Raw genomic sequence first — 20,428 nt, 5'->3', positions numbered from 1 at the left:
TTGGCTGGAGGCCGATGTTGGTGGAGATGGAGACCATCGAGCATCTCCGCGGCAAGCTGATGGCAGTAGAGACGGAGACCCTCCATTGGCTTTGCTAGAGGTGAACATCAGGTGAGACAGAGATCCATGGGAGGCTTGGCTGGAGGCTGACGGCAGTGAGATGGAGACCCTTGGGCAGAGTAGATCCAGGACCAAGCAGGGTCAGGTGGTGCAGTGACAACTGAGTCAGGCAGAGCAGGACCAGATGGCAGAGTGTAGACCCCTTTCAGAGCAGGACAAGACAGTGCTGTTGCTGCAAAGGGCACACGGCAGGTTCAGACTGTCCTTCTGACTCAGGCAGACAGGGACCCAGTGGCTTGGGTTTAGCTCCCTTGGAGGACCAATTTAAAGATAACGAGACCAAGGAAACAAAACCGAACCCAATGCACTTTAGACAAGGACTACCAAAATAAAACAGGAAACCGAACACAGAGACAGAGAGTGAGGGACAGCGAGAGAGCGAGGGAGACATGATGGGCTGGGGAGAACACAGACAAGACCAAGACAACCAGGACACAAGGGAACAGACTATATCCCCTTTTCCATTAGTACCTACTCGGTGATCCTACTCAACTCCGATCGACTGGTTTTCCATTAAAATCTAGTACTACCTAACTTGCGTGGTTGTCATCATAGCAACTAATTAATAGGTGACACGAATGCTATAAAAGAAAGTTGGATGTTGAGGCAAGAATATACCTACTGCTCAGTCTGGGGCTTTTCGTCACACTTGGGGATCACTGTGTTGTTTTTGTAGCTATTTCCCTCGCTGCCCAGTTTAAAAAATGGTGGTTTTAATTTATTGGAATGACACACTCTCATGACTCATCGAGTGACGCTACTGACCAGCCAATTGGTAGCGTCACTGCAGCCTGACGATGTCACATTTTAGTACCTCCTCGGATTGCTTGGAACCCCGGGCGAGCAGGTACTAAAAAAGTATTTGGTACCAGGTGCTGAGACCTAATTGAAAACCCTGAAAACCATGGTGAACCGTGGTGAACCGTGCCAAGTCAATCTGAGTAGGTAGTAACAGAAAAGGGGCTTAAATGAACAAGTAGCTAAGAACTAGAAATACAAATGATTAAACTGGGAAGCACAAGAAAACTAAACAATACCAAATAACGACTAAGAAAGGAAGATCACCATAATAATAACCAAGGCCTCAAAGTCCAAAAACACTGGGTCAAAGACCCAAGACCATAACAAGATGAGTAGTTTTGTGTATTTGCCATCACCATTGTGGGCTTTTGAAAGCAGATGTGATGAGGGAAGTCTGGATCTGCCTCCGCTGCATCAAGGAAAACATTTTGTCATTGGCTACTCACTACGAGACAGGACTTGAGTTCTGGCTCTGCCATATCTTTATGGACCTTTTTTTGTGCACTGGTATGCAGTCTCATGGTGGAAAAGGAAGGGGCCATCCCCAAACTACTCCCACAAAGTGTAGAGCATGAAATTGGCACATTGCAATCAGACAAGAGCTGTTTTCTTGGCAACCACCTAACCCTGAGAAACATGATACATCACTCCAGAAAACATCTCTCTCCAGTGGCAGTGTGCTGTACACTACTTTGCACTGGCAATGTAAGGCTTGATTGCAGCTGCTCGGCAATGGAAGCCCATTCCATGAAACTCTCTATGCCTTGTTCTTAAGCTAATCAGAAGGCTACATGAAGTTTGGAGGTCTGCAATGATTGACTGAGCATAAAGTTGGTGACCTCTCCCAACTACGCACCTCAGCATCCACTGATTTTATGTAGCCTACAGTTTGTGGCCAAGCTGCTATCATTCCCAAGCACTGTCACTTTGTCACAATACCAACAACAGTTGACAGTGGAATATTTAGTGAGAAAATTTCATGACTGGACGATACTGGAACTCACTGAGCTCCTGAGCACAACATATTCTTTCACAAATGCATGTCATTTCTTTTCCTACACAGTCTCACCCTGTGAAGAATTTAAATAGATGCACTGTAAATCATTTTATATTTCTGCCTTCAGTTTAATGATGAGACAGAATCTTTTGCCTTTTCTACAAAAAAGTGTAAAAAATCTATTTTTTAAATGAAAAGTTAAAACCTTTAAAGAAAGCTGCATGTGAAAAAAGTGTGAAACGTTCTTCCCTGAAGTACTCACCTTCTTTTATTGTGTTTTGGCAGCTTAATATGTAATTTTATTTAGAAGCAATAAGTTGTTATGGTATATTCCTCTGACCTGTGCGAAAAAGAATAATTCTGCTAGTTAATCACTGAGGTCTACCCTGAAGCCCACAGCAGGGCCACTAATGGCCAGAGAGAAAGCTCTGATCTGAATCTCCCCACTCTGTCTTTCTTTATCTTCTCCAAGAAAGCTGCCTCCATATCACACCCACATTTTTTTTATTTCGTTTTCTCCGGCCGTCTTTTCATTCCCCCTCACGTATCATCTTTTACAGAAACCTCCATGGCTACATCGTCTGCTTTTTCTCCCAGAGTCGTCATTCATCATCCTCCTCCTGTTTCCTCAAGCTGAGTTTTAAACTTATCCACCAGCCGAGCCGATGCTGAGCAGCTCGTTTCTCAGCTGGAGTGATAACTATCTTTTGCATGCCTGGTGCGGGCAGACCTGAAAGCTCTGTCTGGGTCCAATGGAGCATCATTGATTGGAAAGTTTTTTTGATTAATTGTCGTAGAGCTGTAACCAAAGGAGCGCTGCGGTTGCTGCCGTGAAAGTTGTGTCCACATTCTCTCATGCAAACACGCACACACCTGCAGAATGCTCTGTCCGGGATGTTAAGCTCCATGGCAACAAATTGTTATGTAGGATTTGGATTCAGTCAAGCTTACACAACTGCAGAGCTGGCTTAGACAACAATACTCTGGTCCGTGTGATTTGCTTTGCTTTGCCATATCGGCAGGCTGATGATATGGCTCTCATTTTTATGAAACTGTGACAGGTTTGGACTAGCTTCTTCTATAATTGACGAATGTGCTTATATACAACACGGTTGTACTACACCGCATTCCCATTTCGAATTGGTTCAAGTAAGAATAAAAGTATGAAAGAAAAAAAACAGTACTTGAATAGAAAATAAAATTTTAATCAATGGTATAATTGCACAAACGGCATACCAAGCAAACTAAACAGGCCATAATTCTGAACCTAGGATAAGTGATGCTCCAGAACAACACAGGTATACCCATACCTTCGCTCAGTGTCAATTATTTATGGTTTCACGGACATGAACTTTAGTGAATATTTCATGCAAGTTATTTGTCCCTTGTAATAGCTTTGACTTAAGCCTCACTCTTGCACCCTCTAAGGAGGGCCCTTGCCAGTTGGACAGCTACCCTCTTCCATCCCAAAGTGTGAAACTCTGGGCCACAGAAGGCATCTGAGGTCTAATTCCATTTGCAGTGGCTGGAATGCACAGCACAGCACTGTTAATGCAAAGCAAGCCATTGAGTCCACTGTGGAATAGTTCAGGGTGGTGACTTCCCTAAAGGTCCCACATCGGTGGTGTGTTTGGTTGTGTGACTGGTATTTTAACATGTTAATTCTGAATTAGGCATCAGAGTCACACAGTACATCTGTGTCCTCAGAGATAAAACAGGTGCTCTTTTTTTTTTTCCATTGGTCAAAAATGGTGGCCCTGAGAGGTCCAATTAAATTAAATCAAATTTAAAAGGTGACCGTAAAAATAGAAAAATGCTGCAAAAACACACACACACACACACACACACACACACACACACACACACACACACACACACACACACACACACACACAAAACCCACAACAGAAGGTGAATAAAACAACACAAATGTTTGTCCTTGCTAATGTAATAATTAGTTCTGTATGCATACAGATATGAGCTCTTGGGGGGGTGGGAATGTAAGAAGAGGTATGACCATGAACTGTGGAAACTTTAAGACTCGATTTATAAAAGGAGTACTGTGTGTGTGTGTGTGTGTGTGTTATGCTGTGTTATTGTAACTGTCTTTCACAGCAGCTAAACTCAGCAGGCTTCCTGCTAGCCCTTTACAGCTGTTTGCTTCTCTCCTGCTCACTACACTCACTTATACTGCTTTGTGATACAGCCAAATTCACAAGAGAGACGTTCTTATGTTTATTTGTCTTTTTTGTTGTCAGACAACAGAATAACTTTAAAATAATGATTTTAATGCAGCTCATAAACTACATTTAAAAATGTTAACACTGCTAACTCCAACTAGCTCTCCACTCCATTAGCTCTCCACTGCTAAAATCCATATTTTTGTATCCGCTCACTCTCTCATTATTTTCCCCTTCGCTTACTGGTTAGGATTAGGGCACTAAAAACCATTTGGCTATAATTCGGGAAAGAATGTGTTTTTGATCACAAAAGTAAGCCTGCACACTGACAAATGGGAGTGACAACGTTGTCTCACTACTGTTGTTATTTGATGCTGGGGTACATTGTGAATAAGTGGGACAAACCATCATTTGACACCAGAGAAATTACAAAAGTATTTCTGAACCCCATTTTTGAAATTACTGTGCTGTTGAGATTGTGCATATTGCAAATTGCATATTGAACCTCTGGTCCAAGTTTTGCACCGCAACCACATCCCCCAGGTTACCAGTGAACCACTTGGAGGTTATGGAAGTTCAAGTTAGGTGACATTTCAGCCACATGTTTAACCTGCCTTCAAGAATCTTAAAGATGTTGCCTTTAAAGTCGCACTTTTCATAAATGCATTTTGCTATTTGTTTTAACATTTCCATTTTGGGTATGCTATATTAAGGAAAACTCTCTTAAAAAGGGTACATGTGAACCTAACTCTGGCACATTAACTCTTATGTTGTTAGCCTGCTGAGGTTAGCACGCAACTAGTTTTTGGTATTGTTTTACTTTAGTTCTTACTACAAACCAGTATATCAGAATCAATAAAATGAAATAGCTTACATAATTTAATCTAAAAATTCAGAATGAAAGAAGAGAATGCAAAGAAGTCCAACTATATATATGCTCACTGCTCATTTTGTTAGGCATACTTTGCTAGTACTGTGTTGGACCACCTTTTGCCTTCAGAACTGTAATTCATTGTAGCATATATTCAACAAGGTGCTGAAAATATTCTTTAGAACATAGTTAACATAGTTTCAGCAGATTTGTCAGCTGCACAACCGCGGTGCAAGTTTCCTATTCCATCACATCCCAAAGATGCTCATTTGGGTTGGGATCTGGTGACATGACATACTCCGGTGAGTATTCTGAAGCCATTGTTTAGCCATCAGTAAATATGAACACTGTTGTTATAAATAAAAGGATAGACATGGTGAGCTGAGATACTCAGGTAGCCTGTAATGATGTTTAGTTGGCCAAGAAAATAGCTCCCACACCATTAAACCACTACCATCAGTGTGAACCACTGATACAAGGCAGGATGGATCCATGCTTTTATATTGTTTCTGCCAGTTACTGTTACTGTTGCTTTTCTACAAGCTCGAAGCAGTCTAGTCATTCTGCTGTGACCTCTGACATCAACAAGGCATTTTTGCTCAGGGAACAATTTTTCTCTCTCTGGATATTTTTCAGACAAACAACCATGCCATGTACAAAGTCACTTAAGTTACCTTTCTTCCTCAGTCTGATCCTCGGTTTGGACGTCAGCAGGTCGTCCAGACCATGTCTACATGCTTAAAGGAAATGAGTTTCTGCCATGTGATAATCTCATTACATATTTGTATTAATGAGCAGTTCAACAGGTATAACTAACAAACAGGCTACACCATCTCCATTATGGTTGTTTTTACTTCTTTGAAGTTTCCTCCACCAAAAATGCATAAAACAACTGAGACTCAAGTCGAATGGTTCCAGATTTGTTTCTTCCTTTCTTTTCTATGTTTTTGCAACACTTTGTCATTTGTCACCGCTGTCAGAGATCGCTGGATAGAGCACAGATAAACGTTAACACGTGCAAGCAACAAGAGTATGTTTAAATTAAATGTATGCGTTGAACATTTCCCACAGAGCTGATCCCGTGGTTGTCAGACACAACTGTAGCCAAAATGAAGAGGTTTATATACTACTGCTGGTTTCTGTTCATTTCACTACAGTGTGAAACTGAAGGCGAATACAGCAGTCCCTTGAGGTATTTAATAGATTTTAGGCAATCCATCAAAGTCAGAAACAAAAATAGGAAAAATCAGAACAGCTAGGAAGAAAGCTTTGGTTTAATAAAAGTGGGGAAAAAGAAGATACAACTATACTGAATCAAGCATAGGACACTCGTTGAAATACATGGAAATGCAAGTTTTCAAGTATATGTGAAATTTTTTTTTTGTTAAATTTCATAAAAATCTTATTACAACTTACCTGAAAAACCATTGATGGATGTGTTTATCGAGACATTGGGCATCTACAAGACTGCGAGTCAACAGCAATCTTGCCTCTGACATATACCCTTGATGCAATAATAATTACAGTTTTTCTCGATTGCTTAAACACTATAACCAGGCCTCTAAACTAAAATTTCAAAACCGTAACGCTATTGTTCAAAGAGCTCACCCATTTCCCTGAACTATAAACACTATTCCCTGCTTTGACACATGACTCAAATTTGGTGAACTGTTACTGCAAAACTCTACACACAAATCCCTACATTTTACAGTGCTTACACCATGTAGTCATTTAGAAAGCACTAGCATGCAATAATGTTAACTTAAGTCAGCATAGCTTGAGCTCAATTAGCACACAATTAACCAGGTGGAAACACTAGGAGTCAAAATTTAGCACACACCAATCAGAACCTGCGATGGATAGATAAAAGGGCCAAAGTCAGCTCATTCAGGTTTGAAACAATGGATCCAAAGAGATGCAAAGGAAGAGGATGTGGTGGAGAAAGAGGACGTGGTGAAAGAGGAGGACGTGGTGGAAGAGGAGGAGGAGGTGGTCTAGGACAACAGGAAGGTGGTGGAGGAGGAGGGAGAGGTGGAGGAGGAGGAGGACGTGGTGAAGGAGGTGGAGGTGGAGAACGACGGCGACAAGGAAGGGGAAGAGCAAGGGCAAGAAGACAGTCAGTCTCGGATGAAATTCGAGCCACTTTAGTTGACCATGTCCTTGTCCATGGGATGACTATGAGGGAGGCGGGGCAACGAGTACAACCAAATTTGAGTCGCTTCACTGTTGCCTCCATCATCAGAACCTTCAGGGAGGAAAACAGGTAGGTGTACTTGCAGTAAGACTGCTTTGTACAGTAACGTTTAAGTTACTGAACTTATGTGTCTTGAGTTTCAGTATGTTTCCATTATTTGCCTGTAAAATGAATGTGTGACAGTTACAGTAATGAGTGCTTCTATTTTTGTAGGACACAGAGACGACCACCTGGTGGAGGCAGGTTAAGGCTTTTGTCGGAGGAGCAAGAGAGGGAACTTGTAAACATGGTAATTGCAAATAATGTAATCCGCCTGCAAGAGATTCAAAGGAGAGTGATTGAGGATGATCATCTTTTTCGAGGCATAAATGCCATCAGCCTCTCCACAATTGACCGCATCCTCCGAAAGAATCAATTCCGGATGAAACAGGCATACCGAGTCCCTTTCGAACGAAACTCTGACAGAGTGAAAAACCAACGTGTGGAATATGTTCAGGTATGAGTTTTGATACTGTATAAAGTATTGTGTACCATCACAGCATGGCAGTTTATGCTGCCATTTCAGCACTCTTGAACTGTGGTTCAGGGTACCGATTGACTCTACTGTGTTATGTGTTTTGCAGAGAATCTTTGAGATTGAAGGACGGCCTGTTCCCCATGAAATAATCTTTGTGGATGAGGCAGGTTTTAACCTGACCAAAAGAAGGAAAAGGGGGAGGAACATAATTGGCCATTGGGCTATTGTAAATGTCCCTGGTCAGCATGGGGGGAATGTCACTATGTGCGCAGCCATCAGCCAACGAGGGGTACTCCACCGCCATGCCGTACTAGGACCCTATAACACTATGCTTCTCCTTGCTTTTCTTGATGGTTTAAGACAACATATGTTCCAGCTGGACTACAGGGAACCAGCACAGCCAGAGCAGCCTCACTACGTTGTTGTGTGGGATAACGTCAGCTTCCATCGCGCTGCTCTGGTTCGTGACTGGTTTACCAATAACTCAAGGTTTTCTAATATCTTTCTGCCTGCATACTCTCCCTTTCTAAACCCGATAGAGGAGTTATTTTCGGCATGGCGGTGGAAAGTGTATGACCGAGAACCTTATGTCCGTGTTCACCTCCTTCAGGCCATGGAAGAGGCCTGCCTAGACATATCAGTAGATGCATGCCAGGGGTGGATCAGGCATGCAAGAGGATTTTACCCCCGCTGCCTGGCTGGGGCCAATATAGCCTGTGATGTGGATGAGATTCTCTGGCCTGACCCAGACCAAAGACAAGATGCTGAGGTGGGATAATGTTTCTGGTGTGTGTTGTACTGTATAGTACATGAATGACAATGTGCCACTGTACATACATTGGTTGCGTCTTTTGTGTTTCTCATGTGACAAGGGTTTTGAAGGGGAGAACCATAAGCAACCTATTTGTTTTGGAACTATTGTTTTGAATTAATTGTACCAGTGTGCAAAACTCTGTTGTAGTGTGTGTGTTTTTGAGGGCTTGTGTTTGATGTCTGAGGGCAAAGTTTGGTTTTTCAGCAGGAGTGAATAGTTTTGGGTGTAGAGCTTCATTTTGACCTGGAAATAGGATGTTTGGGAAATTGAGTGAGATGTTATGGATTTGTGTTTACTGTTGTGAGGATATGAGGCGTAGTTTCAAGAAATGTGTTTTAGCAATCGAGAAAAACTGTAAAAAAGACTTAAATGAACACTGAAACTTAATAAAAATAAAATAACACCAAATGTTTCTCACAATAAAAACTAAACTGAAGCAAGAAAACCTACTCTGGGAAGTAAAAAACTAAAAATACAAACCAGTTAGAAGATATAAAACTTTAAAAACTCTGAGTATTTGTTGTGTTAGGCAGTGACCTCCAATGTGGACACAAGCTCAGTTAAGAGTGAAGCATAGTGCAACATTAGACTGTAGCTAAGCTAAAAAACTGCAAATACTGCAAATTTAAGTATAGTCCACTATAGAAGTGTAACATGGTATGTTTTTGTTTTAGGGTTGAATTTGTATTGTTAGACTATGTGATGGGGTTTTTCAGGGATTAATTTAAAAACAGTGACACAGGGGGATGTTGGCATTTAATGTCTTTAGTCCAAACATCAAAAGTTAAGGAAATTATATTTTGTTTGTTTTCAGCTGGTGGAAAAAGTAGCAAAGAAAAAAGTGAAGTACTTTTTCTTCTTATTAGGCGGGCAGCCTGCAGCCCAACTTCAACGTTGCCCACCACATGTCCTTTTAACAAGATCAGAGGTACAAACACACCGAGGTCTGCTAGCACAGAGGTCCCCAAACTTTTTTGCGCCACAGACTGGTTTATGCCCGACAATATTTTCACGGACCGGCCACCGGTGTCGTGGATAAATACAACAAAATAAAACTAGTACCGGTATCGAAAAAAAAGATTTATTCATAAAAAAAAACGTGAAAAGACCCAGGAAAACTAAGTTAACGATAAAAACGATAACAAAATAACGCTTAAAACCGATAAAAACCCTGAAAACCATACATTTCACACCTGAGCCTCAACTCTGGTGGAACGGTACCAAACGACTCACGGACCGGTACCGGTCCGAGGCCCGGGGGTTGGGGACCTCTGTGCTAGCAGACAGCCATGTCTCTCGGAGTGTGCACAGAGAGAGGGGTGTTGTGAAAACTGTGAACTCAGACCAAAGCAGCAAGTAAATCACACACACTCGCTCTCTCTCTCTCTCACACACACACACACACACACTCACTCACACACACACACACACACAATCCAGCTGCTTATAAAGAAAAAAAACACACACATAGAAACAGATTAACTTCCCTCACCTTTGCTAAACCTTCCACGATGTGTGTGTCATAATTTTGCCGTCAGAGGTGCATTCTGATGTTTGTCATTTTTAATATTCATTAACCTGAAAATGACTGCTTTTACTTTTCTCCTGACAAGATGCTTATATTTCCATGTGAACTAGAAGGCTAGACTTTTGGTAAAGACAATAGATTTTTTTCAGTAAATAGTTATCTTACCTGTTGCTATCTTTACTGCATCTACTGTAAAGGCATTGCTTCTTTTGGAGTGCATGCATTCTTTATAGCAGTACTTTGTTGCAAGTATTTGGACGCACAAAAATTGGACAGGTTTTTGTTGTAAGACTTTGGAAACAGTCTGTCTCTGTGTGTGTATTAACTGTGTGGCTCTTTTAAAGAATTAATGGGCAGCTCTTGATTCCTGCTGTTCTGCAAGAAACTGCCATCCAACTGCTGTATATGGACTGTAACAAATAAGTGTTCTTAATATTAATTTAGTCAGGTTGTTTATTAGGCTTATTTTGTCATGCTAGTAGCATCATTGGAAGCAATCTAACCTCTCGCTGTTTATTATTTCAAGCAGCTCACCATCACACAGCATGCTAAAATTAGCCCTAATTTAGGCTTGATGTAATGGAATTTTTTTAAAAAAGGAAGAAAAAAAAGAATAAAAACTGTAGCTACTGTTCATTTTGTTGAGTCATAGAAGTGAAAAACTTTGTCGCATGCACAATTTGTTTTAAATTCACCTTTGTAAAGTGCTTTTCTTCTCGACTTGGGTAAAGAAGCATTGCAAAGCATCACAACATGCCTCATCTATGCTTTTACATGGTTAAATCTGGCTTCTTCCAATTGCTCCAAATTTCAAAGGTCAAACACTTAATACCATACAAAAACTGATACATGCCTTTGTGACCTCCAGATTAGATTATTGTAACTCGCTCTGCTCTGGACTCCAACGTGCTCACCTCCAACAATTACAGCACGTTCAGAATGCTGCGGCTCATCTCCTAACTGGAACTAGAAAGTTTGCCTCTATTACTCCAGTGCTCTCCGATTAACATTGGCTGATATTAAATTTCGTATTGATTTTAAAGTTCTGCTACTTACTTTCAAATGCCTAAACAACCTTGCCCCTGACTATCTCAACGACCTCCTCAGTCTCTATACTCCCAGCCGTTCTTTACGATCTTCTGGTCAGTTACTTCTGGCCCAAATTGTACTGTATTGTATTTTTCTACCTAGGCACTTTCTGTCTAACATTCACACTTATTGGGGAAATCATTTGGGGTTCAGTTTCTTGCCCAGTGGCTACAGCAACTACAGCAACCCCCTGGAGTTAAAGGATTTACAGAATGATAGGTACAGGTCCACAAGCATTTATGCATTGACACAGTTTTTATCTTGCCTTCAAATGTTTGTTAAAATATCACTACTCTTATAATGTATTTCGTCTTTTAATAGTAGATTCATGTTTTCATCAGACAGAATACAGACATGGAGGCTAAAGGCATAATGAAAAAAGCAGTGATGAGGCTATATGTGACAGTCAAAATGTGCAGCCCAGTTAGATTTAAGTGTCTTCATTCAAGATGTGGTGGTCCTCACTGGTCCGGCTAGCACTGCACAGGCATGCGGTCTTTTATGTAGACTTAAGCTATCCACCAAAGTTTAAATAGATGTTTGAAGATATTTTGCAATGTTAATGGGCACAAACTGTCAGCCAAGGTGCAAAACTTCTGGTGGCTTTCTACCTGTTACATGTATATACAACTGGTTAATCCCTTGGACTGAAATTGAGTAAAAAGTAGCCAATATATAAAAAAATAACAATAACTTTGAAATACTTTCAGAAAGCCTGGAAAACTCTTGCTTAAGATCCCTTTTAGTTATAACAATATTGTTGGAAAAAACTGTATAATTCTTTGGATGTGTATATAGTGTAATATTTTCTAGTAAATCTTGTAATGTAAATAATTAAATCTCACTGAAACAACAAGATTAATATTAATAATATTTGGTATTAATATTGTATTATTTGGTATAGTACACAACTATTATGGTCTTTTGTTACACAAAGTACATAGTAGTTGATATAAGTAAATTAACATACATTTTGTTGATTGGATGGAAAGTTAATAAATTAAAGCTACATAACTGGATGAAATTTAACTGACAAATGTATGCCATGTTTATAGAACTTAATCAAAATACGTTACATTTTTAGATGATGATCAAATTAAGTTCATTCAACAGATTTCTTTTTCAGTGAATACATTGATATTTTTTGTATTTATTCCTGCTGTCTTACTATTTTTATTTTATTCCTACAAAGTTTGTGTGGAGAACCCAGTTTTGTTGTACATGTACAATGACAATAAAGTCCTATTGTATTCTATTTTATTCTGTTATATCTTAAATATTTATTTTTTCTAATTGTACTCTATAGCTATACATATTGTTAGTTAGTACATGTTCCTTTTTGTGTGCATTTATTTTTAATATTTATAGAGATGTTTATATTATATATACTGTAAATATAGTATGCATTCTATTTCTTTACCACAGTTTTTTTTTTTGTTTTGTTTTGTTTTGTTTTGCATCAAGACACTACAACAAATTCCTCATTTGTGTATGAATGTGGCAATAAATGTGATTCGGATCTGTCACGTCATATTCTGAAACCCTTTGATTTTTTTCTCTTTGACTTACTTTGAATATCAATATCATGACATGTATGTGTTTATGTATGTCATAAACTCAGCAATGAAACTGAACCAATGTCTGTGACATAAAGTAAATAAAGGAATTTGTCCAAAACACCAGAATTTTCAGGAGCGGGACCACACCTCATACACTCCCAAACTCATGGCCCACCCTCTCCTCTTTTTTCAGTTCATTCATCTCTCATTATCACATGCCTAGCCCAGGAGCCTGCCTGTCCCCTTTCTCAATTGATGCCATCTACCATTATCTACTAGAAATGCTGTCAAATCAAAATGACGATATAGATCCCAGCTAGTGAATTAAGATGAATAAAAATAAAGAGTGATGTTTTCTGAACAAATTTTTACTTTAAAAGTGTTATTTCCCAGTGGTACTCCCAACATTTCTTCCATTAGAATGTCTAAAAGCAGCACAAAGATTTCTTTTTTTTCCCTTTTTTTTCTCTAGGATCTCCAGGTTTTTTGTGCAAAATGATTGACGTGGCCTTGGTGGAAATGAGGGGGTTTTGTGAACTGTGGAATGAAGCAAGTTTGAATGAATACTGTAGTGCACAACAGAGTTGAAATGCTATAGTTAAGCTATGTAGGCTATTGTGGATTTGAGTTTCCAATGGCTTTTTAAATACACTAAATGGAAAAATGTTTTTTAACGAGAACCTCGTTAACCTGCTAATCTTTTTCAAAGTTTGCTCACAATAGCAAAACCGTTTCACTCTTGAACACTGAACTTCAGCAGAAGAACATTTATCAGGTAATTTCACCATTTTTAACATTTGTATAATTTGTTTTTCTACAAACAGCGCACAATGTTCTCCACTGTTCTTCACTTTCAGCCAAGTGAATCATCAGATGAGCTCTCCTTTTATTTTTCATTTATTCTCCAAATAACTCCCGTACATGTACATTTCCTCCCATTTATTTATTTTTTTACTTAATTTTTTCTTAATGGATATCTATGGAGATGGAGTGGAAGAGGTAATGGATGGGAAATCAACTGTGGATGAACTTTGTTTAATGCAAGAATGAAACGGCCATAAAATGTGACATTTTTGCCGAACACAAAACCAAATGCCCATTGTTCCTATTCACAATCTTCACTGAGAAGCAAATGAGTGGCGATTATAAAGTGGTTGGGAGTCAATTTAGTGAACTGACATTTTAAACTTAGCTGGGTAAAAAACAAAACAGTCAAATTATGTTACAGACCGCTCCCTGGCCAAAAACAGCCGCACTCGGCTTGTTTTGCTCAAACGCTTCCCCAATTCATTCTTTGGATAATACCTGATAATGGGAGATTCAGCTGTAAACTCAGCAGTCCCTGCTATTACGCATTCAATATTCAGTTTCATGCCTAAGAATAATGTTTGAACTTAAATTGATTTTTGCCTTTGGGATGCTTAAATAGGCTGCTTTTAGAAGGATTTCTTTCTGCAAATGATTAACATGTAAATGTCCATTTCTCATTTTCTTGTCTTCCTACAGCATGCTAATACATGAATATGTTTAAATTCAATATGTAATATATCTGTCTTTATTAATCATCTGCTGTGGTGGATTGGTCAGTTCATCTTAGACTTCTACGGGAAGCACAGACTAACAGAACTAACTACAAAAAAATACCTGCATCGAGAGTTTTACTCAGTTTTCCTAAATTCATTTTCAAATGTATAAATAGTCTGATCCCAGAGTGTCTTTCTAGGCCATCCAAAGACAAGACAGTAATCACATTACATTGAGCAGGATAAACGGCTATAAACTATAAAATACCACATTGCTGATCAAAAGTTGGACAATCAGCATTCATGTGGATATATATATATATATATATATATGTTTATTTCTTAATGATTAATGTAAGACTGTATAGACTCTTGTGAGATAAGGTAATTAATGTCTCTTTATGTCATAACATCCTTTCTTGGCCTAGCAAGTTGGGTTGTAAATAAACTCAGCATGAGCAGCTGATGGATTTATTAGTTAGAATAACGCTACAATGCCTTTCTAATTTAATATTTTATATCACTTCCTCTCTATATAGATCTTTCTCTAATATTAAAATTGTCACGTGATAAAGTCAGATGAAATATTAGATGAAGCAACTACACAGGAGACATACGCTTATATTTAATCATCCAACGTCACCTAAACAATGTAGAAATATATGAAATGTTAAATCAGAAATAGACAGCTTGGAAATCAATGGAAACACAAAAAAATCCCAACCAAAAAAACCATGAAGCAATAATTTGGGGTAAAGCATAATTTAAATATTGAAAATATTGAAAAAAAACTTTTATGAATGTTTACCAGTCAAATACACATCATTTAAATAATCAAATTACTTAAAGTCTTAACTTTGGGCATATATTTATTATTGTTTTTCGTAAGATTCCATAAAAAATGTTTATATTGTAAATTACAGTCTCCATAACAGTCAGAATTGAGGAGGAAACATATAATGGTTAAAGCTACACCTGCTAAGTAACTAGCAAGAGACTACTGTTTAGGCAAGCCCTGTTCATTGATTTCTCATTCAGATACAACAAGCCTGTTCTGTTTAACATAAGGATTATGAAGTCGTGCACTCTTTCACATACCAACTGCTAACATGCTCGCAACTCTAACGTTTATATAAGTCAGTGTTAAAGTGTTGATTCAATCATAATGTGGATGTATTCAGTCAGAGGTCTGCAATCTCAGACAGTTCTTAATTTTTAGCTGATATTTTTGGCTTCAGCAAACCAAGACTACATCATGATACTGCTGTCTTATTCATAATGATTCAGTTACATTCAGCATGAAAATCAATGGAACAGTCTTTTGTAGAAATTTGGAACAAAAATACCAAGTTAGGCTTAGCGTTGCTCATAAATCCAAATGCTACTTTTAAACACAGAGAACAGTGAAGCAGATCAGAGAGAAAGTAATCCCTGGTAACCTATTTGAAATCCAGGCCAAAACAACAGCCTTTTTATTTAGCAGATAAAAGTCTGTTTGATCTCCACACAAACATGACCCCAGCCTTGACTATCAGCGCTTCTTCTCCCAGCGATTGATAGATTCAGTTAAAACTGCTGCATCATTTCACAGAGAAGAAACTGTTCATTCTCACCCTGGGATTGTGGTCCAATATTCTCCAGAGCTGAACCGACTGAGCCTATTATCAGCTCATGCTGGCTGAAGCGTGTGCATACATACGTGCACGCTTACCGCTGCTTTATCAGCCTAGCACCGGCCTAGCCCGCTTCGCTTTCATTAACATCCCTAATTAACTTTTCATGAAGTCCATTTCCTACTTGTTTAATTAACTGACCATCCCCTGTTGGCCAACTCAAGCTGGACCTGAGGGAAATGGAGGTAGAAGAGCCAGCCAAAACAAAAGTTCTGAGTTCATATATGAAGCCATACTAGAAGCGAGTAGAAGTCTCTGGTTCTGAAACTTCACTTTACTGTATTGTGTAATGAATTGTGCTCTGTGTGATGTTTAAAATTTCACCCCTGAAACTGGGCTCCTGGATGAAGGAATTAAGTTTTAACAGCACATCAAAGCTGGTGAAAGGTTTGTAGTGAAAATATCATTTCTTCCTTTCCCTTCTAAAATGGAATGTGTGTGTGTGTGTGTGTGTGTGTGTGTGTGTGTGTGTGTGTGTGTGTGTGTTTCCACACACTTCCTATCTCCTTTCCTCATTCAATCATACAGACAATTTCTGTCCTATACACTAACGTAATGGACTTAAATCATACAAGTGGAGACTTATTAGATTAACCCACATGATCTATCATCACCCTGCTCTGCCTTATCAAGGATGCAAGTACAATTTACCCCCTCGGTAGCCATTAGAGCCTCGAGCAGCGACCCTGTATCTTTCTCCAGGATGAAAGAGACCTTCAGGAGCCAGCAGCGTGTGGAAATTAAAAAGCACCCCCCCGTTCCTCCTCCCAATACACACACATACACTTCTTTCTCCTTTCTTTGTTATCTATGCTGGAGTTTTTAATCAGATATGGCCGATGGGAAATACAGATCCCCTTCACGGCAATCCTCCCGCCTCATTCTGATGGCAGCCATTTCCATGGTAACGCAGGCAGGGACGTCAGTAAGCGGCAGGAGTCGCTGTAATTATGACTGATCTCGGGGAGATCTACGAGGGAGGGTGGAGGGGCGCTGCACAAACCTCTGGCTGCAATGTGGCTAACCTTCCCTGAAGAGAGCGGCACAGACGGCGTGAGGAAGGACAGTTACAGCTTTCGAGTGACATTAATGACAGCATTGTGACTCTATTAACAGCTCTCTTTGCGCCTGTACACTTTGTGGTTATATAATCAGCTTTGTGGTTTTGTGTGTTGTCTGTACACATTTTGTTATCTCAGGCTCAGTTCGAATAAGGCTGTTTGGAGGTGTAAATGAGTGTTACAAGTGCACAGACTGCCATTCTGGGACTCGAATCAGTAATTTATTTGAAATAGATATTTGACACGTAAAGTTAACTGGTGAAACCAAATTAGAAAATAAAGAGAAAAGCAAACTGCTGGGGTCTCATTTACAAGACAAAATAAAAGCTCCTTCTCAGCCAAAATGCCATATAGTTGCTGTTCTAATGATCAATTACAGCTGTTTAAAGGCAAGGAAAGGCATCCAATTCTTTTTTTTTTTTTTTCAAATTAAACACTAAGACATTTAAAGGATGGGTAGAGGGGAAATGACCACAGAACTGTTTTGTCTTTCAGGTCAGCGTGTCCCAGTAGCTCTGACTTCACATGAAAACTGTAGATACCTGATAGCATGCAGTGCCTTGATGTCTTTTTTTTTTTGCATTTTCGTCTCACTGACATGTTTCAGATAATTGAAAAACTTTAATATTAATGAGACAACCCAAGCAAATACAAACTGCAGTTTTTAAATGATGCCGTCTTTTATTAAGGGGAAAAAAAAACAAACTATCCAGACCTACCCGGCCCTGTACTTTAGGCTTGTGATTTGTCCAACAACAACGGATAGCTTTTTGGGCACAAAATATTAGCTTCTAGCAACTAATGACTTCATGTATTACCAGACTGCCAGCACCATGTGTTCAACCAGAATAGAGTATTGAATTTAATTAAGTAACTGTCTGATCAAAGACTCATCCATTTCTCATGCCGTTTTAAGAGATACGTTCAACTTAAATTTTACATGGACTGAGACTAATGCAGTCATGGCCCAGCTATTAGTTGGACCCCCCACCGACAGACATTACAGTGAAACATAGACCTCATTACCTTCAAAATCAGGATGGATTAGAGCCAAGTCTCACCTCAACTCCGTGTAAGAGAGAAAGTGCATTCTGCATGAAAACAAGTTATCAGCGCCCGCCGCGCCGCTAAACAAATGCTTACGTGTTTCTAGTGAAGCAGATGGCCATGAACAAAACAAAGAAATTGATTTTAAAAAGGATATCATCAAAATTGATGCAATAGAAAGTGAAGCTTTAATCCCTTGAGCCTCAGTTGTTACAAACTTAATGTAGGAGAGCAGATGGTTAACCCTTTAGAGCCGATCGGAGCGGGAACGCTCTGTTTTGCGTAACTATTTTTAAATCCCAGTAGCACTGCAACCACGTAAGCTAGCGCAAAAAATTTTTTTGCATATGAAACCGGAGGAGTTGTACTTACATCTTATGCCATCAGCTTGTCCTAGGTCACGGTTTCCTTCCACATAAAGCTTTGCAAAAACTGCATAAAAAGCGCTTGCAGGAACAAAAACATAATATTCCAGAAACACGCTTTACCGATCCGATCAGCTGTTCATAACACTTCCTACGTTGGAATAGACGTCAGCGCGAACTTTTGCATTTCCGCCATTACCTGCCCGAAACCGGAAGTGACGTCATTTTCGTGGAAATGTAGTCTTTTTTACCATCAGGGCCTCAGGGCCTATACTGCTCTTTTTAAAAGTTATCTTTGACTTTATGACTTTCTGTGTCGCTTCTGGGATGCTTAGGACTCATATTGCACTGCTGGAAATAGTTTATTTTGATGCATATGCTGCTTTTTTGCAAATTTGCAGTATAATATTTATTTTCGTTTTTCCTGCAGTGTATAAAAAATGGTGTATTTCAAAAATAAAACTATGAAGACACTCAAAATAAATTTCCTGTGGTGGGAAACTATTTGTGCAACTTTTTTTGTATTTACAGTTTTGAGGGATAAGCCTCTTAAATTTCTCTAACTACAACTATATTTTAAAAATCAAAAACGATTTTCAATTTTTTTGTAGTTTATTGCACTTTTTTGCAATTTATGTAATTACTATGCACTTAATGAATACATATTATTAAATCTGGGCTATAATGGTTGTATTGATGTATACCAACTTGAAATGCTCCCAAAAATGGCTCCACAGCATGTAAAAATATAACATAAGCTCTGGCGGACTTGGTTCTATGGTAGGTCTTAAAGGGTTAAAGAGACTCAGAAATGAGATTGCAACTTTTAAAAATTAAATGTTTTTATTTCTGTTCCCCTTTGTAATATTTGTCCTCTCTACTTCAGATCTTTGCAATATTAAGTAATATACATTTCATATTTAGACTTAAATCCATGGGAACACAAGGTCTCCAGATACATAATAAAGAATATTTTTGTAATTTCTGTGAGAGTTAGACTTTTCTATGTGGATATTACATGTACCAATTAGGAAACTGAACAATACATTTACTAATAAAATAACAATACTTATAATAATTACTAATAAAGTAACTTTGTGTATGGCTTTAACCACTTTGACACCTCCAATGAGAACTTTTACTGGACATTGCACTTTTACACAGCTTCTCAAAATTGTACAATAAATCACTATTAATAAATCACTAACATTTTTTTTTTCATCATTGCCAGATGGTTGCCAGCTTGTGTCTAGGCCTGCGTGACTGGGGCCTAACCTAGAAAATCATACAGAAATACTCTTTCAATAGCAATGGCCCCACATAAAACAATGGCTATTCATGCATTGCAGTGCTGTTAGCAATGTTAGCACCAGCTAGTAATCATGAGAAAGACCTTGGCCCGGGAAAAAGTTATTCTGGCATGTAAACACCTCATGTAAGCTGGATTCATTGAGTCTTCTGCCACCAAGTTATTTATTTCCAATTATTTCTTTCTAACTGAGATCCATGCCTTCAAATTATCTGTTGATCAGTTTTTCTATTGGTGCTGCCGGTGTTCCGGTTATGTTGCAAGTTGCAACGTAGATTTCCCGCTAAAGCATAACTTGCTAATATATGCAGTCTAACTTTGAATAGCATAGCCTCACTGAAACAATTAAGCAGCCAACATGTAGATGTGTGTGTCTCTGCGAGTTTGTGTGCAGGTTATTGATATCATGCTTTGAATGTCAGGCCAAAGAAGCAGGTCTGACAAGTGATGAATTATTAGCATCTCCACTCAATCTAATTCTGCCGATGGGCATCGTTTTCAGTCAATATTAGCTTGTAGTGTGTGTGTGGGCGCCTCTGAAGACCTTATTTAACTTGAGGGACCAATTCCCTGCTCTCTAGCCTCATCACTGACCCATTTGATAAGTAAAGAAGCATGCTTTTGCCTAGCTGATGTACACATGAATTATGTAAACCGTATCTGTAAATCTACAAAGAATTTACCCTCTGCAATTTTCCAAAGTGTCTGTATTTGCTCCATAGCATGTGGTTTTAAAAAAAAAAAATCCCATAATGCAGTGTAATTTATGTAAGTAGACCC

At 39.0% G+C, this 20,428-nt stretch overlaps 1 protein-coding gene across 1 annotated transcript; it reads left to right on the top strand.

The window, feature by feature from the left end:
- Window positions 1-6,870: 6,870 nt before the first annotated feature.
- On the top strand, window positions 6,871-8,858 carry LOC120734807 (translation initiation factor IF-2-like). Its single transcript, XM_040033799.1, has 3 exons — window positions 6,871-7,232; window positions 7,377-7,659; window positions 7,787-8,858. The coding sequence occupies exons 1-3, from the start codon at window positions 6,871-6,873 to the stop codon at window positions 8,456-8,458; spliced, it is 1,317 nt and encodes a 438-aa protein (XP_039889733.1). The 3' UTR covers window positions 8,459-8,858.
- Window positions 8,859-20,428: the final 11,570 nt, after the last annotated feature.

The sequence above is a fragment of the Simochromis diagramma genome, unplaced genomic scaffold (assembly GCF_900408965.1).
Source record: "Simochromis diagramma unplaced genomic scaffold, fSimDia1.1 OVJJ01000176.1, whole genome shotgun sequence".
Lineage (NCBI taxonomy): Eukaryota > Metazoa > Chordata > Actinopteri > Cichliformes > Cichlidae > Simochromis > Simochromis diagramma.
This window is presented reverse-complemented; position numbering and strand designations above follow the sequence as displayed.

Bases quoted from the DNA above. Each gene is read 5' to 3' on its own strand.
- LOC120734807 (XM_040033799.1), top strand. From the start codon at position 6,871: ATGGATCCAAAGAGATGCAAAGGAAGAGGATGTGGTGGAGAAAGAGGA. The intron at 7,233-7,376 runs GTAGGTGTACTT...CTATTTTTGTAG, and splicing joins ACCTTCAGGGAGGAAAACAG to GACACAGAGACGACCACCTG. The intron at 7,660-7,786 runs GTATGAGTTTTG...TGTGTTTTGCAG, and splicing joins AACGTGTGGAATATGTTCAG to AGAATCTTTGAGATTGAAGG.